The 24600-nt window shown below is 55.8% G+C and overlaps 2 protein-coding genes across 2 annotated transcripts; one reads left to right on the top strand and one right to left on the bottom strand.

Annotated features, from left to right (window-relative positions):
- Nucleotides 1–1692: 1692 nt before the first annotated feature.
- On the bottom strand, nt 1693–3404 carry LOC138102355 (serine/threonine-protein kinase pim-1-like). Its single transcript, XM_069000043.1, has 4 exons — nt 3368–3404; nt 2686–3052; nt 2121–2297; nt 1693–1796 (listed from the first exon to the last, which is right to left on the bottom strand). The coding sequence occupies exons 2-4, from the start codon at nt 3029–3031 to the stop codon at nt 1693–1695; spliced, it is 627 nt and encodes a 208-aa protein (XP_068856144.1). The 5' UTR covers nt 3032–3052; nt 3368–3404.
- A 5522-nt stretch (nt 3405–8926) lies between these two features.
- LOC138102354 (serine/threonine-protein kinase pim-1-like) lies at nt 8927–15767 on the top strand. The gene is made up of 7 exons (XM_069000042.1): nt 8927–8986; nt 12996–13133; nt 13866–13949; nt 14042–14082; nt 14377–14774; nt 15163–15339; nt 15664–15767. Exons 1-7 carry the CDS (start codon nt 8927–8929, stop codon nt 15765–15767), a joined length of 1002 nt encoding a protein of 333 aa, XP_068856143.1.
- The last annotated feature ends 8833 nt before the right edge of the window (nt 15768–24600 follow it).

Here is a 24600-nt window from a genome sequence, read left to right as displayed (position 1 = left end):
TCCTGCAAGTTGTCTGAAAAAGAGATGTTTCATTATTTGGTTTCTGTAGTTTCAGGCCTCTCCTCTGGTTCCCAGGCTTCCACTGAATCACAGAATCCCTTGAACAGGCAGTTCAGATGTAATTAGAAGCTTTTCAGCTCTCCCTGATTCTGCCTGGCTTCTGCTCAATGCCACACACATTGATTTATCACATACTATAGCACAGCACCTGTTTGGTATCAGTACATCCAGAACTAGTTTCCCAAACTCTCTGGTTTCTTTAAACCATGCAGGAAGCCCAGCACAATGCATAGACAGGAAAGAAGAGCCTAGGCTGATCAGAGCTTTGAAGCCACAGACACCTTGTCCCTGTAGCAAGGGCAGCAGGACACATGTTGCAGATGAACTGCTTTTATGAGGCTGCTAGAGCCAATAAGGTTGTAAGAAATGACTGTACGTGAGTGAAGATCATCTAGTGCTGTTCTGCTCAATAGAGAGACAAAACTAGAGACAAATGCTCTGGATTCCCTTTCTGCTTTAGATCTTGTTCAAGCAGCTGCCTCCTCTCAGGGGCCTATTCCCTCATCTGTATGTGGGAGTGTTTCCCTGTCCCCCAGAGGATGCTGTGGTTTCTAAACATGAAAAGCATCTGCTATAAAGAAAAATCTCCTGGAAGGGTAGAAGCAAATAGAAAGGGTAATAGAGATGGATGAACTTCTGGGGCTGAAAAATGTGAAATGCAGCAGAAGCAGGAGGAGGTCTGTGGCCACTTGAGGTTGTTTTTCCTTGTCTCCCTCCCTTGCTGGACAGGAGGTGCTATGAGCATTCAGGGATTCTTTGTTGGCATAGCAAAGTCTCCAGAAGGCAGCTGGGGAGAAATACCACTCCTTCCACCCAGTGTTCTAAAGCTCTGGGCTACATGGTACAACAAAGTTATCAAGAGTTGCTCTGTTACATAACACAACTCCCGAATGTGAGATAGGGTTAGAGGCTGGTAACACCAGGGGGGTTCCCTTGGAGTCCCTAGGGATCACTTTCTCTGCCGCTCCTTCCTCGGCAGCGGGGGTCTCCTCATGCTCTTTCCCTGCCCCAGTGTGGGAGGCTGAGCCTGCTGGAGCGTGTCTATCTGCCGTAGAGTCTCTTTCAGCATCTGTGCATCCCTGCACAGCTCCTTTAGATGCTGCTGTCCCCTAAATCCAGGCAGACCGGGCTGCATTTGCCTGCTGCCAGTGTGAGGGGAAGAAAGAGCAAGAGTTCATTAGGGCTTGACCTGAAATGATGTTTTGGCGTTTCTGCTTCTTCTCACAGCTTTGGCAGGTGAGCAGCATCTCTGTCCCTGCCGCCTGCTGGCCCTTGGAATGCACACATGAGCCCAGGTATCACTTCTGGTGAACCCAAGTGGCCGCGTCAGTTTGAAAGGGCGGCTGTTGTTTCACTGTTACCTTTCTAGGCTGGTTACAGCTCCTCCTGCCTGTACTACAGCCTGTGCTTGAAGACACAGAACTACCGTCCTGGAGAAAAGGCATCAAAAGCTTGACAAAGGCTGAAGAGAACACTCTGATTACCCCTTTTCCCAAGAGGGTTCTTTAGCTGAAGTTGCTAAACAGGACCAGACTTGACACCCCGGCATGGGTTTGTGGTTGTTTTATTTCTCGAGCCCTCAGTCCTGCATGGGACTCGGTAATCGGGTGCTGCAGAGGCTCTGGCAAGGCATCAAAGACGCCTGCCCCGCACCCAAGGGTGGCGCAAGATCTCCTCCAGCGCTGGCCTGTCCGCAGGGTGCTTGGACAAACACCAGCGGATCAGATGTTGGCACTCTGGGGAGAGAAACCAGAAAGCGCCGGTCACTTGCAGAAGGCTCCTGCCCAGCTGCTCCCGGCGCCTCCAGGGCCCGGGCTATGCTGCGTGTGCTCAGAGCTGTGCCAGCCTCCCGGCTGACTCTGCCCTTTGCGGGACAGTGGCACGGCAGGACACGCGCCACCTCCTTCAGCCAAGCAGGCCACACCGACCACGTCGTCACGGGCTGCCTCCTGCGGCCAGCTCTTGAGGGCAGATGGGCCTCCCGCGCAGCTGCGTGAGGGCCACGCTGGGCTGCGCGGTGCCATCTGCCAAAGCCTGCCTTCTTGAGGCCAGACACCAACCTGGAGAGACCTGCTGCCAGAAGAAGAGCTGCCCCGACACGATGTCACGGTCCTCCTGGAAGGGCATGTTCCCGCAGACCATGACGTACAGCAGCACACCCAGGGACCAGATGGTTGCCGAATGGCCGTGGTAGCAGCCAAGGCAGATCCACTCGGGTGGGCTGTACATGTGTGTTCCTAGGGGAGACAGGTGGCGCTGTCCAGGTGCAGGCTGCTGGCTTCCAGATCCTGGTGCCAGCCTCCTGGTGGAAGCAGGGGCTGCACCGGTGGCCACAACTTCCCCCCGAGGCCACCGGGCATTCCCCAGCCAATTGGCCAAAGCCAAGAAACCGTTCTGCAAGGCAAACAAGGCCAGCGGAGCAGCCCAAGCCCTTGCGGGCCTGCCAAGCCGAGCAGCCGGGGCCTGGCTTTGTGGGCAGGGCTGGCAGCTGGCTCCTGGGGCACAGCATCTGCCCCGTGCCAAAGGGCAGGCGGCAGCCGGCTGAATGCCGCAGCCCACAGCCCAGGAGGGAATGGGGCCGTGCAGTGCCTGGCACTGGGAGCAGGGCCTGGCCTGTGGGCTCACCGGCAAATCGCGTGAAGGCCTGCTCCTGGAGGAAGGTGCCGCAACCGAAGTCGATGAGCTTCAGGTCGCCGCTCTCCGGGTCCACGAGGAGATTCTCTGGCTTGATGTCCCGGTGCAGGACGCCGCAGGCGGTGCAGTGCCGCACGGCCTCCAGCACCTGGCAGAAAAGCCAGCGCGCCATCTCCTCGCACAGGAACCCCTGCTCCAGCAGGAAGGCCAGGAGATCCTGCGATGGCTCCGGACGCTCCATCACCAGCAGGAAGCTGTCAGGCAGCTCAAACCAGTCGAGGAGCTGGATGATGTTGTGGCAGCCAGAGCCCACCTTCTCCATGAGCACGATCTCCATGGGAACACGGGTGCCGTCGGGCTGTGAGGAGGAGACAGTGCCTCCAGCAGGCCTGATACTGCCCTGTGGCTCCGCTGCCTCGTGCCTGGGATGCCCCAGTGCCCCCTTGGGCAGCCTCCCTGGTGCTTGGGCTTCCTCCCGCCCAGGGGATGCTTCGGGGGTGCCCCCCTGCCCGGCCCCATCACCAGTGTTTGGCATCCCCGGGCCCGCGATGCTCCGGCTCGCACGCTGAGCCCACGCCCGCTCCCCCCGCCCTGCGCCGCCTCCCGCCCTGGGGCCCCGGCCTTATCCCTGCCCGCCACGCCCCGCTCTGTCGCGGTGGCCCCGCTCACTCACCAGCTCGTACCACCGCAGGACGCTCTCCCGGGCCACGCGTTTGATGGCCACCTGCAAGCCCACGAGAGACGGGGCTGAGCTCAAGCCCTGCCCCGCCCCGCCCCTGGCCCTCCTCCCGCGCCCCGCCGTCTCGGCCACTTTACCGGACTCCCGTCTGAGAGGCGGATGCCCGAGAAAACGGTGCCGAAGCCACCGCTGCCCAGCTGAGGGCCCAGCTGGTACAGCTCCTGCAGCTTCTTCTTTTGCCCTGCGACCGAGACCGAGCCATCAGCCTTGCGCCCAGGGCCCCCCCGGCCAAGTGCCCGCGAGTAAAGCGAGCCGAGCCACCGCGGGCCACGTTGCTCTGACCTGCTTCCTGCTGCGCGCCGGGCAGCGGCCACCGCCTTGCAGCCGTCGGGCAGGGGAGCGGCAGAGCTGGGGCAGGGGAGCGCGCAGAGGCGGCTGCAGGAGCCGGAGGGCAGCGGGGCAGGGCGTCACCGTCGCTGTCCCCGGCGTCGTGGGCTGGACTCTGCTGTTGAGGACTGCCGGGGCTACAGCCCGAGGACTCGCACAGGGGGGTGTCAGGAGCAGCTGCAAACCAGGGAGGGGTTTTTTGAAGCCGTGGCATCAGAAGCACTGGAAACAGCCAGAGACTCTGCTGCTCTCAAGGGCCCTGGCCTGGCCTGTGGATGCCCCTCAAGAGCCCCGAGGGAGCCTCAGACAGCTCCTCAGAAGATCTCACCTGCTACCAGAAAGGCCTTCCTGGTAGTCGGTGGCCGTCTTGGAGCAGCTTCCTGGAGATGGAGGAACCTCCTGGGTCTCTTGAGGGTCATCTCTGCCACCAGGCACGGGCTGTTGCCAGCTGGCACAGCCGGCACAGCGTCCTGGGAGCTGTGGGCCGGCAACTGCTGGCTCCAGCTCACTTGCTGCTCCGCCACCTGCTCCTGAGAAGGCTCCCCTGGATCGGGCTGGGCTCCCACTTGGACTTCTGGGCTTTCCCTGGCCACGTCAGTTGTCAGGGTTGCGCCCGTATTGTTGAAGTCCGTGAGTCCAAGGGAGCTGGGAGACCTGTCCACAGGCTCTGCACCTTCTGCAGGCTGACAGGTCTCACTGAGCGTCTGCGGGGGATAGAAGCTGTCAGAGATAGCGGAGGCTCGTGGCAGGATGGAGGATCTCTGACAGCCTGAGCTTCTTGCCTGGATGGTGGGTCCCTCATGGTGTGCCGTCCTTGCAAGGGTTGAGGCTCTCCCAGGGATGGATAATCTTGCTGGGAGCGGCCTCTTGAAGGGATGGAGGCTCCTGGAGGAGCTGGACGAGCCACAGCAGGGCAGGTGGCCTCGCTTCACCAGCTCCTCCAGTTCTTTCCACAATGCCTGCCACATCCCAGAGTAGAGCGGCACCCATGTCCCATTGCGAGCCCAGAGCAGCAGCATCAGTTCCTGCAGCTCCTGGGCCACTGCCACGCAGGGGCCGCAGCTGCAGGGGCTGTCCAGAGGGCTCGCGGGAGCACGTGGCCGCTTGCGAGGGGTCACCCGAGGCCTGGAGGACCTGGGAGCCACAGGGGCTCCTCGCTTCCTCCGTGAGCCTCTGGGCTGCACCCCTGGGCGCTTGCGCCTCTTCGATGTCCGTGCCTGCCGCCTCCGTGGTTGCCAGTGGCCAACGGCCCACCAGACAGCCACAGTGGCCAGCAGCAGGACAAGCACAATCACCAGGACGCCACCGTCACACATGGCTCCGGCGCGTCCCATCGCGACTGCACTGGCAGCTGCAGGTGCTGGCAGTGTTACATAGCGACTGCGCGGTGATGTCACAGTGCTGTGGGCCAGGACAGCCGGGTGACATCCCAGCCCTGCCTCTCGCCAGCGCTCAGCCCCTTTGTGCCGTCACAGCCCTGTGCCCACCTCAGGGATCAGCAGAACCAGCGCATCTCTAAAGATGCACATGGCCAGAAAAAGCCTGGCAGTAAGAACAGCTCAGCCTGCTGCAGTGAGTCATTCCCTGCAGCAAGTGGCACATCAGGAAGAGTGCTGCTGCCACCAGTGTCAAGCCCATGGCTCCCAGGACACTGCAGCAGTACCAACTGGAAACACTCTCTGTGCCTGAGAAATCTTCCAGAGACAAAGGGAGTTGAAGTTCCTGTGTCTCTGGGGAGCTCTCCTGAACTGGCTGTCGAGGGCAGGAAGAGTTTTCTGTAACAGCTCACCGACTTCTGCGTTGCCTCTGTTCTAAATAAGTCAGGATTTCCCAAGGAGTGCTCATAGTGCTCCCACTGCTCTGGTTTTGACGGGCATAGGGCTCCTTTTTTCCCAATTGCTGGCACACGCTGGGTTCAGATTCATGATGGGAATGCTGTGGATCAAACATGAGTGGTTTGGTTTCTGCTGAGCAGGGCTTGCCCTCTTCAAGGATTTTGCAGTGTCCCTTGGTACAGTGCATGTTTTCCACTGGGAAGGGAGGGAGGAGTGTTGAAGACAGAGGCAAAGAATGCATTAAACACCTGTGCTGTGTCCCTGTCCCTGTTTGTGAGGTGACCATCCACATCCTGGAAGGGGACAATGTTATTTCTACAATGTTTTTTTCCATTAATATATTTAAAAACACTCTTTATTGTGCCCCACACTTCTGGCCACCTTCCTCTCCAGCTGAGCTTTCACTGCACCAAAGTTCTCCCTACAGTGGCAAGAGACATCTCTGTGGAAGGAATGAGGAGGAGGTGTCTTTACAAACTATCTGTGGGCATGATGGTAGATAAAGCCAGATACTGATAGGTGAAAGAAGCAAAGGGAGGAACCATAAATTCCATAGGAATTCCACTAATTGACACAGACTGTTACTCACTCAAGACTCTGCTAATCCCTGGATTTAGAGAAAAAGAACAGAGACACAAGGAAAAGAATGAGGGTGGGGGGTGCACATTAGAAAGGGGGTTTGTATTAAGCCATTCGGGAAGTCTGTACCTGTCAAGTACCTCAGCCAGTGGGGAAGGAGAGAGGAAAATGCAGCCGGGAAATCAGGAGAAAAAGGAAGCTGCGTCCTCTAACAATTTGAGAGATCCCATGGGAAATGCCCATGGCCTCTCCCTTTATTCGAATAAAGTAACAGGATTGCTCTGTCTCTTGTTTGGACATAAACCTGTGGTGTTTGTGGATTAATTTTCCTGACATCTGTATTCTTCTGCTGACCTTGCTTCCACTGGGCACACAGCTTTCTTTTCCATCCTCTTTCCCAGAGAAGATGCCTTCTGCCTCGTCTGCTTGGATTCCGACATTTGGGACTCTCCTACTCCTGTGCCCTTAGGAGGTGATGTTTCAAAATTGACCAGCACTGATGGACCCCAGCACCTGCAAAAGCATTGTCCCTGGAGACCCTGCTTACCAGTTCCCTGAGCAGTCTGAAGTCTGCTCTCCTCATGCCCCGAACTGAGGTTTTGCTGGCCCTTTTCCTCTTGTCAGAGGTTGGAAAGTCGATTTATCTGTGGTCACTGTGGCCAAGACGGCCACCAGTCCCCACTTGGCTCAGGGCACGTGGGACTCAGACGGCGGCCTGGCTCCAGGGGGGCTGAGCTGGAGAGTCCTGGGCTGTGGGGGGCTCCCCCCTTACCTGGGAGGAGGCTCCCTGGGGAGGAAGAAGGGTCTGGCATGAGCCACAAGGCCCCTGGCCAAAGGACAGTAGCAGGGGACATGTCCGTAGCAGATGCTGTCTGGGAGGAGCTGTGGCAAGGAGTGGGTGTGGGGCTGGGGCTGTCACAGAGCTCAGAGAGGGTGTTCCCCCAGCCCAGCAGGCAGAAAGCCGCTGGCTCACAGCAGGAGCCAAGTTCCAGGTCACCAGAAACAGCCCCCTCCCTCACCAGTGCTCCCAGCCTCCCAGAAAGGTTGGTTATGCTCATGGGTGCTGCCAAGGTTCCCCATGAGAACAGGGCTGGACACCCTAAAAAGGGGGGTGAGCACCCCAGGGGCAAAGTCAGGGCAGGGGGGAATGAGTGGGATGAGTGTGAGAGGACCACCTCTACCCCTCCCATCCTGCGCCAGGGAGCAGGGACCTTCCTGGGACAGCTCCAAGAGGATATTCAGTACCATCCTTGCCTGGGACAGGGGTGCCAAGGAGATCCAGGAGGGATCAGTGTCCAGCTCTGTGTCCTGGGACACCCTGCACCCTGTTCCCCACAGCCCTGATTTTCAGGAAGGAGCCACAGGAGTCTCCTGGCCATTGATGGATTTTTCTTTCAGGAATTCACTGTGGAGCTCGTTTCTCTTTTTTTTTCCTCTTTCTGAGCTCCTGTAAACACGGCATACAGCTGGAAGGGGCGGGGCGGAGAAGACCCAGCTGGGGAAGTCTTGAGGGGTTCTGTGTCTCTGGCACCCTGCTTTCCTCCTCTCCCTTTCGTGGAGGTGTGGGCTGGCAACGGAGCATCTTCCCCGGGTGGCCGCGGTGCCCCGAATCCCTGCCCTGAGTGGAGGGACAACACTGGGCGTCTCTGGTCTGCCCCACGCAGCCAGGGTGTCCCACAGAGCTCCTCCAAACCCCTGCTCTTGGCTGCCAGGGGCCTAATTAGTGACGTATTAACGAGGGACGAACTAAGGGCGCTAATTAGGGAAGGGAGGGCGGGGAGCCGGTCCCACCAGGACGGTGGGCGTGGCCAAGGCCTCAGCGGCGCCGAGGGGGCGTGGTCTGAGCGGGGGCGGGGCCAGCGCTGAGGGGAAAAAGGGCGGGGAAAAGGCTCGGTGCTGCTGAGGGGAAGCGTCGGGAAGGAGGGGATGGAGGGATATTGTTGGGAAAAAGGGAGACACAAGAGCTCTTGGGGGCCTGAAACCACTAACAGTGGTGGAGGGGAGCCCAACACACTCCTCCTATGTATCCCTATCCTTTACACAGGGGAAGCCGTGGCTGAAATCCAGGAAAAACAGCGCTGTGGATCCAAGGAATCAGAAGCAGGATCTGTGTGGAGGGTGTCCCTCACGGGAGGCACATGAATCGAATTGAGCGAGGCTGAGGCAGGAGGGTCACGCCGAGCAGAGAAGGGCGTCCATGCCAAGGCCCAGGGCAGCCCTGTCCCGGGAAGTGCGCAGGGAGCGGATCCTTGAGCTGCTGCACGTTCGCGCTGCCCTCGCTCAGCCGGGAGCCCCCTCGTTGCCCAGGGGGAGCTGGTGGCAGTGGGGAGTGGGAGAGGGAAAGATCTGTCCTACACCTCCATGGACTCTGATGCCGCATTCCTGGACTGCGCCAAATGGCTGCCCTGTTGGGAACAGAACCAGAGACTTCCCATCAACATCCTGATTTACTGCTCCAGAAAAAGAAAAATCCCAAACATTAATTCCAAGGGGGATAATTTAATATCTCCTCGGCATCTGGAGATCTATTACCTGAATCCAGTCATGAGTTTCCTTCAGGTCTCCTCCCTCGGGACCAGTTAAACAGGAGGTGGGGTTAAACCCTTCCCCCCTACTTAATTCTAAATCCTCCTGTTCCATGAGAGGCTCTTTTGGTCAACAAAGCCTTAACTTGATGTGAAGCTTAAGGGTTAGAGAGCCTCCTGCCGTCCTCAGTTACCATGAAAACCGTGGCTGCACAATTTTGCAAACGATGGGGCCACCCCTCGCCGAGGGGTCTAACATTTCAGAAGAACGGGCCATCGGTCTTCAAGTACCGCCCCGTGGTGTTCTTGCACTAGAACTCCTCTGGCGTGGTCCTGTTCAACATCCACATAAAATGCAAATACTTCTTCCCTGTTTGGAAGGGCTAGGGCAGGAGCCTCAGTTCATCTGCTTTTTAACACTTTAAAATTCTGCCAGGTTCTCACCTTGAAGGATAGCAGTGTTATAGGGAAACATCCGTGGCTCCAAAAGACCTGCCTTTAACAGGGACTCAGTAAAAGGCTGTAACCCCTTCCTTCCCTCCTGAAAGAGGGTATTGCTTTTTAAACACCACTTGTCCTGGTGGCTTCAAAGTGATTTGGAGAGGTTCCATATCTAATTTTCCACATTTCCCTGGGTCTACTTCAGCATAGGTCTTCTCAGGCATTTGACAGACAGTTACAGCAGTGGTAGCTTCCTTATCACCTTTCACAATAGTAATTTACATTCCCAGTTTAGCCATCAAATCCCTTCCCAGTAAATTACAATCACAATCAGGAAGAAACAGAAATTCATGCCTTTCAAACCTATCCCCCGCATTTACCAATAGTGGTTGAATAAAATGCAGCTGCTTCTCTATCCCACTTGGTCCCTGAATAATCAAAGAACTTCTTGACACTTTCCCCCCTTAGGCCTAAAGTTGCAAGTGGATCGAGAGGTCCCGTGTGTCCCAGGGAACTGACTTGCTCTCTGTCTGCACCAACCCTGCCTGTTAGCAAGGGCCCCAGTGTGGTGAGTCCCTGGTACGATGGGAGCCCCTGACACCCCTACCAATCCATTTCCATCAAACGGTGGCTCTGCGGTCACTCCCGCGTCCAGTGTCCTTCTGCCCTGCAGATGGCACTGATCCCTTCCCCATCGCGGTTTCGATCGGCTCTGCTCTGTGCTGCCCACCCCGTCCCCTGGATCCTGGGGGTCCCCTTGATCCCTGAGGTTTATAACCCAAATCCTCCACCCTGGCCCCACAAGCCAATCTGGTGCAGGGTCATCTGCTGGATCCCTGCCACCTGTGTCCTAGGGGCTCTTGGTGTCTTGTACTGGCTTCCCCCTCCAGTTAGGCCAGGGTGGGACTGTAGGAACAATACCTCCTTGTTTTCCCTGCCCTGGAAGCTGGGGATACAAGGGACCTCCTACTTTGTGGCACTGTCTGCCACTCCCAGGGTCACACAGAGATACCCAGGGACATGCTGGAATGACACTTCCTTGCTCCATGGCGGCTCCCAGTGTCTTTCAGTGGCATCAGTAGGAGCTGAAGATGGCCTGGATACGCTCCCCAGCTGGTGGCCACCCTGGGCCACCCATCTTCATCGAGGGTGTCCCCAGCACTGTGGCACTGCCAGTATGTCCTGTCATCCATGCTGGAAGCCAGCTCGTGGATGGAGACCACAACCATGGGGCCCCAGGACGTTTGGAAGTAGCCAGGAAGATGGAGTGGGCTCCAGGCTGGGTGGTGGGATGCCCAACCCCACTGCCACAGCCCCTCTGGCTCTCACCTAAAGGTTTCAGGGTTCTCCTCTGCCACCACCTCCAGCACCCTGAGCAGCATGGAGCCACCTGGGACCCTTACTGAGGTGGAGTAGTGGAAGTATTTTCCCTGAACTGTGTTGGCAGAAGAGGAGGACAAGGATGTGCAGAGCCATCTGTCCCAAGGTCATGGCTGTGAGGACAAGAGAACAGCCGGGGAACATGGTGGGATGGCACCTGGCACCACCTTGCCCATCCAGGGCACCCTGAGAGCCAGCAGTGCCGAGCCTGCAGTGCCTGGTCCTCTGAGACCAAGTGCGTGGTCCTCCCTTTCCCTTCCCAGCCCCTCATCTCCTCCCCTCCCTGCCTTGCTGGGCTCTCCTCACTGCCTCCTCTTTGACCTCCTGGAGCAGCTGCTTATGGATGGACTCTCAGTGGAGACCCCCAGACAGGTCCATGGCAGGACGCTGGGGTTTGGCACCTTGTCGGGATTGAGGGGTCCCTCCAGGCACTGAAGCAACTGGAAGACCAGTTGTTACGGGGCCACTGGAAGGACAGGTGTGGCCACCATGTTTGCACTGGGGGCGGGAGGTCACTGGGATCCCACGTCCTGTCCGCAGTCTTTCTCCCAGCTTTTCGTGGGTGGCGGACACTCAGCTCAGCCCTCCACGGCTGTGCAGCCCACCAGGGCCAGCAGGACTGCAATGCCCAAAGCCATGGCAAGCATCTTCTCAGGACAGGCTGACCCCCTCAAGATGGCAGAATCCTGTGGGAATTGGGCTCTCTGGGCATCCTCTCTGCTTTTAGCTGTTGCCAGTGTCCTTGTCCCACAGACCCTGGCTCTGCCAAGTACCACCAGCTTCTCTGGGTGCTGAAGGGTGTCCAATGGAGGAGGCAGAGTGGTGCGAGGGACAGTGATCTTCCATTTGGGATTGCTGGGGACAGCTTGGACCAGAACAATATCCATGAGGCTGTGGCATTGGATGGGATTCATCCCAGTATGTCCCAGAAGGAACCCCCTAAATCATCTACCCAAGCTCCTGAAAGCCCAAGGAGGTCCATGCTGGCTCAATGCTCTCCAGCTGTATGCGACTTGACAGCAAGTGCTTGGACTTTCCAGGAAACTCCAGCCCTCTTAATCTAATCTTGATAGCAGGAAAAATGGTGGAGAAGGTCATGCTTGGCACTACTGGGAAGTGATGGGAAGGACAGTGCCAGTGTCAGCCGTGGGCAGCGTGAGATAACAGAGGGAAATTCTGGTCTAACTGATTGATTATCCTGCTGCCATAAGGTCACCTGTCTCATGGGTGATGGGAAGGCATTGCAGGTTGTATTTCAGGATTTTAAGAGGAGTTTTGATCCTGTCCCTCACAGAATCCTTCTGGAGCAGGTGTCCAGATGTGAGATGAGCAGGGACAGGGTGTGCTGGGTGAAGAACTGGCTGATGTACTGGTTTTCAATGGGATAGGATCCATTTTCTTCCCAGGAAGTGGGACAGAGTTGGATTTGGATTCAGGATGGGAATGCGGTGGATAGCATGTGGGTGGTTTGGATGTTGCTGAGCAGGGCTTGCTCTCCCCAAGGACTTTACAGTGTCCCATTGGGCAATCCATGTCCCATGCTCTGCAAGCAAGGAGGTGACACCACCATTGTTCCCTCCTCATCCCTATGTCCTACTTATACAAGAATCTTCCACCCACTCTGCTCCAGAGGGCCCTCAAGTGCCCACAGGGAGTCCCTTTCTTCCTCCTGTGGCACTGGAGAGCGCTGAGGTGGGCACAGGGCTGTGACGGCACAAAGGGGCTGAGCGCTGGCGAGAGGCAGGGCTGGGATGTCACCTGGCTGTCCTGGCCCACAGCACTGTGACATCACCGCGCAGTCGCTATGTAACACTGCCAGCACCTGCAGCTGCCAGTGCAGTCGCGATGGGATGCGCCGGAGCCATGTGTGACGGTGGCGTCCTGGTGATTGTGCTTGTCCTGCTGCTGGCCACTGTGGCTGTCTGGTGGGCCGTTGGCCACTGGCAACCACGGAGGCGGCAGGCACGGACATCGAAGAGGCGCAAGCGCCCGGGGGTGCAGCCCAGAGGCTCACGGAGGAAGCGAGGAGCCCCTGTGGCTCCCAGGTCCTCCAGGCCTCGGGTGACCCCTCGCAAGCGGCCACGTGCTCCCGCGAGCCCTCTGGACAGCCCCTGCAGCTGCGGCCCCTGCGTGGCAGTGGCCCAGGAGCTGCAGGAACTGATGCTGCTGCTCTGGGCTCGCAATGGGACATGGGTGCCGCTCTGCTCTGGGATGTGGCAGGCATTGTGGAAAGAACTGGAGGAGCTGGTGAAGCGAGGCCACCTGCCCTGCTGTGGCTCGTCCAGCTCCTCCAGGAGCCTCCATCCCTTCAAGAGGCCGCTCCCAGCAAGATTATCCATCCCTGGGAGAGCCTCAACCCTTGCAAGGACGGCACACCATGAGGGACCCACCATCCAGGCAAGAAGCTCAGGCTGTCAGAGATCCTCCATCCTGCCACGAGCCTCCGCTATCTCTGACAGCTTCTATCCCCCGCAGACGCTCAGTGAGACCTGTCAGCCTGCAGAAGGTGCAGAGCCTGTGGACAGGTCTCCCAGCTCCCTTGGACTCACGGACTTCAACAATACGGGCGCAACCCTGACAACTGACGTGGCCAGGGAAAGCCCAGAAGTCCAAGTGGGAGCCCAGCCCGATCCAGGGGAGCCTTCTCAGGAGCAGGTGGCAGAGCAGCAAGTGAGCTGGAGCCAGCAGTTGCCGGCCCACAGCTCCCAGGACGCTGTGCCGGCTGTGCCAGCTGGCAACAGCCCGTGCCTGGTGGCAGAGATGACCCTCAAGAGACCCAGGAGGTTCCTCCATCTCCAGGAAGCTGCTCCAAGACGGCCACCGACTACCAGGAAGGCCTTTCTGGTAGCAGGTGAGATCTTCTGAGGAGCTGTCTGAGGCTCCCTCGGGGCTCTTGAGGGGCATCCACAGGCCAGGCCAGGGCCCTTGAGAGCAGCAGAGTCTCTGGCTGTTTCCAGTGCTTCTGATGCCACGGCTTCAAAAAACCCCTCCCTGGTTTGCAGCTGCTCCTGACACCCCCCTGTGCGAGTCCTCGGGCTGTAGCCCCGGCAGTCCTCAACAGCAGAGTCCAGCCCACGACGCCGGGGACAGCGACGGTGACGCCCTGCCCCGCTGCCCTCCGGCTCCTGCAGCCGCCTCTGCGCGCTCCCCTGCCCCAGCTCTGCCGCTCCCCTGCCCGACGGCTGCAAGGCGGTGGCCGCTGCCCGGCGCGCAGCAGGAAGCAGGTCAGAGCAACGTGGCCCGCGGTGGCTCGGCTCGCTTTACTCGCGGGCACTTGGCCGGGGGGGCCCTGGGCGCAAGGCTGATGGCTCGGTCTCGGTCGCAGGGCAAAAGAAGAAGCTGCAGGAGCTGTACCAGCTGGGCCCTCAGCTGGGCAGCGGTGGCTTCGGCACCGTTTTCTCGGGCATCCGCCTCTCAGACGGGAGTCCGGTAAAGTGGCCGAGACGGCGGGGCGCGGGAGGAGGGCCAGGGGCGGGGCGGGGCAGGGCTTGAGCTCAGCCCCGTCTCTCGTGGGCTTGCAGGTGGCCATCAAACGCGTGGCCCGGGAGAGCGTCCTGCGGTGGTACGAGCTGGTGAGTGAGCGGGGCCACCGCGACAGAGCGGGGCGTGGCGGGCAGGGATAAGGCCGGGGCCCCAGGGCGGGAGGCGGCGCAGGGCGGGGGGAGCGGGCGTGGGCTCAGCGTGCGAGCCGGAGCATCGCGGGCCCGGGGATGCCAAACACTGGTGATGGGGCCGGGCAGGGGGGCACCCCCGAAGCATCCCCTGGGCGGGAGGAAGCCCAAGCACCAGGGAGGCTGCCCAAGGGGGCACTGGGGCATCCCAGGCACGAGGCAGCGGAGCCACAGGGCAGTATCAGGCCTGCTGGAGGCACTGTCTCCTCCTCACAGCCCGACGGCACCCGTGTTCCCATGGAGATCGTGCTCATGGAGAAGGTGGGCTCTGGCTGCCACAACATCATCCAGCTCCTCGACTGGTTTGAGCTGCCTGACAGCTTCCTGCTGGTGATGGAGCGTCCGGAGCCATCGCAGGATCTCCTGGCCTTCCTGCTGGAGCAGGGGTTCCTGTGCGAGGAGATGGCGCGCTGGCTTTTCTGCCAGGTGCTGGAGGCCGTGCGGCACTGCACCGCCTGCGGCGTCCTGCACCGGGACATCAAGCCAGAGAATCTCCTCGTGGACCCGGAGAGCGGCGACCTGAAGCTCATCGACTTCGGTTGCGGCACCTTCCTCCAGGAGCAGGCCTTCACGCGATTTGCCGGTGAGCCCACAGGCCAGGCCCTGCTCCCAGTGCCAGGCACTGCACGGCCCCATTCCCTCCTGGGCTGTGGGCTGCGGCATTCAGCCGGCTGCCGCCTGCCCTTTGGCACGGGGCAGATGCTGTGCCCCAGGAGCCAGCTGCCAGCCCTGCCCACAAAGCCAGGCCCCGGCCGCTCGGCTTGGCAGGCCCGCAAGGGCTTGGGCTGCTCCGCTGGCCTTGTTTGCCTTGCAGAACAGTTTCTTGGCTTTGGCCAATTGGCTGGGGAACGCCCGGTGGCCTCGGGGGGAAGTTGTGGCCACCGGTGCAGCCCCTGCTTCCGCCAGGAGGCTGGCACCAGGCTCTGGAAGCCAGCAGCCTGCACCTGGACAGCGCCACCTGTCTCCCCTAGGAACACACATGTACAGCCCACCCGAGTGGATCTGCCTTGGCTGCTACCACGGCCATTCGGCAACCATCTGGTCCCTGGGTGTGCTGCTGTACGTCATGGTCTGCGGGAACATGCCCTTCCAGGAGGACCGTGACATCATGTCGGGGCAGCTCTTCTTCTGGCAGCAGGTCTCTCCAGGTTGGTGTCTGGCCTCAAGAAGGCAGGCTTTGGCAGATGGCACCGCGCAGCCCAGCGTGGCCCTCACGCAGCTGCGCGGGAGGCCCATCTGCCCTCAAGAGCTGGCCGCAGGAGGCAGCCCGTGACGACGTGGTCGGTGTGGCCTGCTTGGCTGAAGGAGGTGGCGCGTGTCCTGCCGTGCCACTGTCCCGCAAAGGGCAGAGTCAGCCGGGAGGCTGGCACAGCTCTGAGCACACGCAGCATAGCCCGGGCCCTGGAGGCGCCGGGAGCAGCTGGGCAGGAGCCTTCTGCAAGTGACCGGCGCTTTCTGGTTTCTCTCCCCAGAGTGCCAACATCTGATCCGCTGGTGTTTGTCCAAGCACCCTGCGGACAGGCCAGCGCTGGAGGAGATCTTGCGCCACCCTTGGGTGCGGGGCAGGCGTCTTTGATGCCTTGCCAGAGCCTCTGCAGCACCCGATTACCGAGTCCCATGCAGGACTGAGGGCTCGAGAAATAAAACAACCACAAACCCATGCCGGGGTGTCAAGTCTGGTCCTGTTTAGCAACTTCAGCTAAAGAACCCTCTTGGGAAAAGGGGTAATCAGAGTGTTCTCTTCAGCCTTTGTCAAGCTTTTGATGCCTTTTCTCCAGGACGGTAGTTCTGTGTCTTCAAGCACAGGCTGTAGTACAGGCAGGAGGAGCTGTAACCAGCCTAGAAAGGTAACAGTGAAACAACAGCCGCCCTTTCAAACTGACGCGGCCACTTGGGTTCACCAGAAGTGATACCTGGGCTCATGTGTGCATTCCAAGGGCCAGCAGGCGGCAGGGACAGAGATGCTGCTCACCTGCCAAAGCTGTGAGAAGAAGCAGAAACGCCAAAACATCATTTCAGGTCAAGCCCTAATGAACTCTTGCTCTTTCTTCCCCTCACACTGGCAGCAGGCAAATGCAGCCCGGTCTGCCTGGATTTAGGGGACAGCAGCATCTAAAGGAGCTGTGCAGGGATGCACAGATGCTGAAAGAGACTCTACGGCAGATAGACACGCTCCAGCAGGCTCAGCCTCCCACACTGGGGCAGGGAAAGAGCATGAGGAGACCCCCGCTGCCGAGGAAGGAGCGGCAGAGAAAGTGATCCCTAGGGACTCCAAGGGAACCCCCCTGGTGTTACCAGCCTCTAACCCTATCTCACATTCGGGAGTTGTGTTATGTAACAGAGCAACTCTTGATAACTTTGTTGTACCATGTAGCCCAGAGCTTTAGAACACTGGGTGGAAGGAGTGGTATTTCTCCCCAGCTGCCTTCTGGAGACTTTGCTATGCCAACAAAGAATCCCTGAATGCTCATAGCACCTCCTGTCCAGCAAGGGAGGGAGACAAGGAAAAACAACCTCAAGTGGCCACAGACCTCCTCCTGCTTCTGCTGCATTTCACATTTTTCAGCCCCAGAAGTTCATCCATCTCTATTACCCTTTCTATTTGCTTCTACCCTTCCAGGAGATTTTTCTTTATAGCAGATGCTTTTCATGTTTAGAAACCACAGCATCCTCTGGGGGACAGGGAAACACTCCCACATACAGATGAGGGAATAGGCCCCTGAGAGGAGGCAGCTGCTTGAACAAGATCTAAAGCAGAAAGGGAATCCAGAGCATTTGTCTCTAGTTTTGTCTCTCTATTGAGCAGAACAGCACTAGATGATCTTCACTCACGTACAGTCATTTCTTACAACCTTATTGGCTCTAGCAGCCTCATAAAAGCAGTTCATCTGCAACATGTGTCCTGCTGCCCTTGCTACAGGGACAAGGTGTCTGTGGCTTCAAAGCTCTGATCAGCCTAGGCTCTTCTTTCCTGTCTATGCATTGTGCTGGGCTTCCTGCATGGTTTAAAGAAACCAGAGAGTTTGGGAAACTAGTTCTGGATGTACTGATACCAAACAGGTGCTGTGCTATAGTATGTGATAAATCAATGTGTGTGGCATTGAGCAGAAGCCAGGCAGAATCAGGGAGAGCTGAAAAGCTTCTAATTACATCTGAACTGCCTGTTCAAGGGATTCTGTGATTCAGTGGAAGCCTGGGAACCAGAGGAGAGGCCTGAAACTACAGAAACCAAATAATGAAACATCTCTTTTTCAGACAACTTGCAGGAGAGGGAAAGATGATGCAGGAGTTGGGATCCAGAGACTAAAGGGCACCTGCTCTGCCCCAGTGTTATCATCACTGCAGCTGCAGGATGTCTGGGGGTCCTTTGAGGCAGGTGAGGCTTGGGGGCACAGAGCTATACCATATAGCTATACCATAAAGAATTCATGCCAACAGCAGAGAAGGCAAAGAGACACAGGAGATGATGGGTTTTTCCTTGTAAGCCTGAGGAATTCACAGGAATTCCCATTTTCCCCAGCTTCCCTACAGTATCAGTGTTTAGACATCACCCTGCCTTAGAGGATCTTCAAAAATCTCCCTTTATAGTGAGCAGAGAAACTGGTATTTCTCTGTAAGTGGCCACGATCCCCCTTGGCAGTGCAGCTGTTACTGCAATTTTACTTTGGGGAAGTTAAACACCAGTCTCATCTCTAAAAGCATCCTCACTCACTTTACAAAGTGCCTCAGGAAGGGTAAAAAGAGGGGCTTTAACACAAGCACACACCCTCCTCAGCTGTGCTGTTAAATGCCAGGTTGCAGTCCAGAGACTTACCTTCTCCACTCAGAAAGGGAATTCTTTGGCTGATACTTCTATAGAGAGATCAATAAACTCACAAGTAAGGACTGTTTCTGTTATTGGCTCTGCGGTTGTGCTTTCCCCAATGGTGGCTTCACACAGCACGTAATCCTGCACCTCCTGCCTGCAAGAGACACTTGTCACCAGTGGCTGCTGGCATCCAGCAAATTGGCTCACCACCCACCACGGGCCCTATTCCTGCCCCAGAGTTATGGTCACTGCCCCCTTTTCTTCCAGCTTATTTATTCTGCACTCAATTGTCTCTAACACTGCACCCCAACAGCCACAAAAGGCACTTGGGAGACCCTCCCTCCCTTCTCACACAGCTTTTGTCTTACTCTGTGCATACCCCAGATAAACCACTTGGCACTTGTTTAATTCACTTTCTTCTTGGGCTCCTAGTCTAAGTGTAACTTATTTCTCTGTCTTTCCTTGCTGACTCAGCATGCAACACTGTTTGCCCAAAAGAGCAGTATTTCCTTCCACCCCTATTTTGGGATCAGCACTGGGTTTTGGTAGATGTGAAATCACGATAAAGCCGTAGCTGGCCTGATGGTGGCCAGCAAGGAAAGCAACTGGTGCTGCCATGGAAACGTGTGGCCTTAAGCCAGTTTCTTGAAGGCCCCTGCTCATTCCCTCAGGCAAATGTCAAGGGACTGTGGAACAAGCCCAGGGGAGGGGATCTGATGGTTCCCCAGGCTCAGCCCTTGGTGGGGACCTCACCTGCCGAACGCTGGAGAAGCCTTGCACCACCATGTGAGCTGACTCGTCTGGCTGCAGCTCCATTGACCGTGGCTGCAGCTGAAACAGGGGCTCTGGGAATCCTCTTCGTCCTTGGAGCTACTGACAGATGTGAGGCTCTGGCCCTCCTCCTCAGGTGGTCTGTAACATTCCATGGTCCAGTAGAGCCAATGGAAACGGTAGCCCCCGTTTGTGAATTTGAACCAACAAAAGCAGGGAATGAGGCTAGAAGAGAAGACAAGATGGAAAACAGTATGGGAGTAGCTATATTTTCCTGGTCATCAGATTGCTCCCAATGAACAATTTGAGGTGTTAATAGCTTGGAGACTGTCTTCATTTCCAGGTCTTAATGTGGACCAGAAACAGTGTCTGATAATCTGCCCTTCTGATGTCATCATTGCAAAGAAAAATATGTTTATAACGGCAATGTAGCATTTTCCAGGAGATGCTGACAGAACCTGGTGTTTTCCTCCAAAATGTTTGTTCTGGGGTGATTCATCCTGTTACTGTATTTTGCATTAATCTGCGCCTAAAACTATTACTCAATCTTTGAGATCCTGCACTTGGGGACCCTGTAGGGGGGGTACGACCGCCATCCTGAAGTCTGCAGCAACAAAACCCTCATTGACGAGGTGAAAGGTTTGTGTACTACAACGTAGCGCTGGGATCATGACAAATTCTATCAGTCTTGGACTTGGGTAGATATCCGCCCGCGTTCCAGTGCTCCGTAACACCTGTCTCTGTTCCAGAAAGTAGGCAAGAAAGATTTGAAAAAAAAAACCAAACCAAACCACAACAGGGAAAGCTAAAAAGCTTAAACAGCTCAATCCTGCTCAAGTTATTTCTTTAGGGACAACTACCACTCTCCAGCTGAAATACTGGGCTTTTGGGGGAAAAAAAAAAGACACATTCACCTTTAGCGGGGGGGGGGGGGGTGGTTCCGAGCGCAGGGGAGCCGGCCAAAGTCACGATACGAACACCAATACTATTTGAGCATCGTGCTTCCTTTATTGTTTACTTACACTCACTTATATCTACAAAGCTTCACGCACTATTTCCACAGGACAGCCTCTAAGCAGCAGGGGAGCCGACCAGCATGTAACTTTTCCCAAGGCTGTTCAAGGCTGCCTGCTGCCAGGTGTCTTTCTGGCCTATCTGCAGCCTGAGGCCCCTTCAGGGGTGCTTCTGCAGCAGTCCTGGGTTGCCCCAACTCTCCTGGGCTATCATACGCCCCTGTTCCACAAGGAATCCCTATACATTCACCTCCAAATTAAAAAGGATTAAGGTAAGAGAAAGCTTCAAACTACAAATTATTGGCCCAAAGGTAAAAGCTTTTCAAGAAATCTGTAATTAAGACCAGGCTGACAGTTAAACAACTGGTTATTCTAGTGGGGAGAAACCCTCCTCTTTAAGGTAAGGAGCGTGATAGTTAAAAGCAACTGTTTTGTCAAACTTCAGGCTCCCTGCCACAGCCTGCACTGCCTGGCCCTCCTGTTGACTGACTTACATGCAGTGCCACACTGGCCTGTGGGATATGCCCAGCCCTTGCCCTGGAGGGATCTCTGCTGAGACAAGAGATTTTGCAATTGCCCAGCAGGACTCCCTGAAAAGGCAGCCACTTCTTGGTCATGGCGAGGAAAAGTGGACCCACAATCCTTTGGGAGACACTATGCAGATCTTTCTGTAACCCATTGGTCTGTCCCAGACCCTCTGTAACCCATTGGTCCCCTGCTGATCCCCTGTATCCCTATAAAAGGAAGCCCCCTGGCTCTGTGGGGGAGAGAGCTCGTCCCTGGCTTTCCCCTTCGCCAGAGGGAACCAACAATAAAGCTACCTCTGTGCGGAACCAGCCACACGGGCCTTCTCGTCTCTCTCTGGTTTGGTTTGGCCTGGAGGCTGCCCTGCAGAGCTGAGCTGAAGTCACGAGCTGACAATCACTAAAGAGCTGACAGCCCCTGCAAGGGCCCTCCTGCCAGCAGCTGAGGGAAGACACTGGGCCTCGGGACGGCGATCCCTTTCGGGACCATCTCTCCGGACCAGTCACCTCTTCCTGGGTCAGAGCCACGGACCCCACCACCAGCTGTAATACTGGCCCAGTGTGATGGTGCCATCCAGGGGATTTGGCATCATCATTTCCGTATGTCTTAATATGTTTGGATCCTTGCAACTACTTTCCAAATGCCAGCTTTCCTTTCTTTTACAGAAAGCTCAAGGTTTCCAGAAATCTTCTGACATTCTCTTTTGTGCTCAGAGAGATGACATGACATTTTTAAACAGATGTTTCCAAAGTTAATGGCATTTTAAAGATTAATTAACTAAAATTATCCTTGATTCCAGCTTAGATGAACTATATGCTGTGTCAGACACTGAGATTACCACCTATAAGGCATGAGCTGTGTATGCCACCAATCCCTTCTGTCCTTCTCCATACCAGCCTGTGCCTGTTTTCTCTGGAAGAATCCCTGTACGCTTTGCACCCTGCCAGGATGAGTTGCACAAAGGCACACGTCTCCCCTTGCACTCACCAGCAAGTTTCCTTCATCCCCGAACACGCCAATAAGGACACTGGTGTCATACTTGCCCAATTTTTGGGCTTCGATTGTAACTGGAATCTCTGCTATGCTGAAAGGCTGGACAATCCCACAGGGCTCGGAGCTGGAGTAGAACACAGGAGTATCTTCCTTGCGTTTCTAGAAGGGACAGAATCAAATGCAACTTCAGAGGGACCTCTGAAGAAACTTTAAAGTCCTTAACATCCACCACAATGGCAACTCACACACACTTCTAAAAATCCCCAGGAAAAAGGTGAAAGGCACAAACAAGATGCAAGAATTGTAGGTTTAGCATTCTCAGGGGGTCCTGCAAGGAGGCTGCCAGCACAGGCGTTGGTGTCTGTGAATGCAGCAGCTTTTCACAACCCTCTAAGATCTCCCACATCCCGAAGACTAGAACATGAACTGCTTCCTCAGGAGGTTAAACTGCACCCTAAAGTTTACATTCAGGTAGGATCTTGTTCTCAGCAGATCTTTAAGACTGAATAGAAACCAGCAAACCAAACCCTTTTTTTCCCCCAATAATCTCCTCAATAATATTGGAGAGGAGGAGGTGGATGCGATGCCAAACCTGGGCAATAAGCCCGTAGCAGCCAGGAATGTGGCTGTTATTCACAATGAGGAACTTCCTCTCGTATGGCTCCTTCAGATGGCACTCATCGTAGCACAGGATGTAGGGGCACGCTGTCAGCTTAGGAACGATGCATCTGGGGAAAGAGATGACCCCAAGGGAATCAGAGATACTGAGAATGGAGAACGTTTACCCCTGAAGGTTGTGAAATGGAGCGTAACACATTTGTCTCTGTCAAATCAACATTTAACAGCCCTACAGTGATAAATTGCCTTCAAAGTCTTCCCACTCAAACATGTCTTGTCAAGGAAGGGCAAACCCTGAAAGGCAGCACCCAGAGGCTGCCAAGTGCCCCAGGCAGAGCACTTGTCCCACAGCTGCCTCAGCCCCTCCTTTACCCAAGAAGGCTTGAAAGGACTCCTGTAACAGTCCCAGTGATCCATGAGCTCTGGGGGAGCCTTGCCAACAAGGACCAGTGCTCACCAAGGCTCAAAGAACACAAGACTACAGTGTCTCAGTAAAAAGAACTCCCTTCTCTCCCATGGCGCTGTTGCCCTGGCCTGAGAAGTCAGCTGGCTTGCCCCAGCCTTGGAGGGCACAAGCCACCACCTGCCCTACAGAGTGGGTGATCACCCTCTCCCACCTCCTACAGCTCCCTTGGTCCTTCACCCCACGGCTCTCTACACTGACTGTCCCCATTTGCACTTGCTTGACAAAACTGCTGCCCAGGCACTGACCAGACGGCTCTGCCTGGGAGAGGGAGCTGCATCCCTCTTGTCATTAAACTGATGTCCACAGCAGCATAGCAGGATGGAATTTGGCTGCAGCAAGAACAACTTCTGGGTTAAGCCTGAGAACAGTAAAGCTCAAAATGGGAAGCAGAGGGAAGGAGAAAAACTAGAGCTGACCTGCCACATTAAGGGCTGTTTTCCCTTCATAAGATCTTGCCCTCAACCACCCTCGCTGTGAGCCACTTCCCCACTGGCAAGTGCCCTCATTAACAGAACCAGACCCTGACTCTCGGCAAGCTGCTCCCCAAACCAATGCTGCAGGGTGCTCACAACCCAGCACAACTCCACCTCTTGCAGGAAAAAGGAGAAGAGGCCCTCGGGAAATTTGTTCCACCTCAAGCACCAAAAACCAGGCCAATAAATTATACCATTCCTGTTCCTTTTAGAAAAAGGCCCAGGGTCATGCTGGGGTGGAAGCAGGGGTGCTTTTCACCACAGGCTGCTTTCCAAGTACTGCTGTTCTCATGTCCAGCTGGACAGAACACAAGGTCATTAAGCAACACTTCTCCTTGGGAGCTGCAGCCAGCGAAGCCTGTGCATGGCAGTGTGCTGGGTGTTCCGGTTTGGCCAAATTTAGAAATATATCCTCTGAGAGAAGGCACAATCACCCCTCCCCCACCAGGGTCGGGAAAAAATAAATTTTCCTCGAAGGAAAGTGAAGGAGATAAAACTATTTATTTAACAAACACACGGGAAAGGAAAATAATGCTAAATAATAAAATCTTTTGCTGTGGAGGAAAAACCTGGGAAAGTGTTAGAGTCCTGCCTTTGGTCTCCTCGGAGCTGCGGCTTGGCCCAGGGCCAGGCCCTCTGTGCCCGGTGGAAAGTCCTCCCGATGTGCTCTGATGTTAAAGCAATCAAGCAGTCCAGTAGAAAAGGGAGAAAATCCGAAATTCCAGGGAAGGAAAAATTCAACTTCGGTCTCTCTCCGGAGAACAAAGCAGCTGAACAACTCGCCAAAAAAAAACTGCCTTGGGCGCAGCAAGCCGGGTGCTTCCTCCCTTCCCTGCTGCAGCTGGGAAACAAATTGCTATCTGTGTGTGACCTTGAACAAGCTGCAAACTGCTTTGAAAAAGTTTTGCTCAGTTTTTTTCCTTCCCTCTCTCAGGCTCAGTTTAGAGGCATAGAAAGGCACAGGAATTTATTTCGGGGCATAGGCAGCGATATGGGATACACATCATAAGGTCACCCCAAGGCACTGGGGGAGACCAGGGAAATGCTGATACCTGCCCATGACGTTCAGTGCCAACACTCCCTCACCAACACCCTCCATGACCACCAGGATACACTGGTAGTATTCCATCACAGTGTTGGAACACAGGGTCACCTGGTGGAAGAGAAGAGCAGTAAATTCCTCCTTGCAAAAGCTCATTGCCCATGTGTGGTGTCCTCCAGTTCTTGTTTCATGGCATGGAAGGGGAGGATTTTGCCTTAATTCTTCTGCTGGTCCATGTGTAGAGCACAGTCTCTGGGAGTAACACAAGCCTTCTGGCAATACCGGATTTGTTAAACACACCCTTCTATCAGGGCATAGGTCAGCTAAATTGAAACATTAGAGTAAAGCTCTGTGCACCACTGTATTCAAATTAAGGGGCCAATTTTTCATCTGACTGCAATGACATAAACGCAGAGGAAGTCTGCTGACTTGAACAGAACTAGTCCAGCTTTACAGCAAGAAATTGAAGGCAAAGTGTGGCCCAGCAGGTGCTGGGCAGTTCATGGCTGCAGTTTTTTCTGTCTCCCCTGGAGATCCTTGCAGTGAACACAACTCATCTGCTCATCTGCTCCAGGAGAGGAGAAATGAGACCAGGAAGAAAAGCAAACTGCTTTATACAGTAACATCTCTCTAATAGCCACCTCCTGTCCTCATCCTTCCTCTACCCACTTTCAATCAAAGAAATCTCTCTCAAAAGTAC

The sequence above is a fragment of the Aphelocoma coerulescens genome, unplaced genomic scaffold, assembly GCF_041296385.1.
Source record: "Aphelocoma coerulescens isolate FSJ_1873_10779 unplaced genomic scaffold, UR_Acoe_1.0 HiC_scaffold_71, whole genome shotgun sequence".
Classification (NCBI taxonomy): Eukaryota; Metazoa; Chordata; class Aves; order Passeriformes; family Corvidae; genus Aphelocoma; species Aphelocoma coerulescens.
Note: the sequence above shows the minus strand (reverse complement) of the source record. Positions and strands in the feature narration are given on the sequence as shown.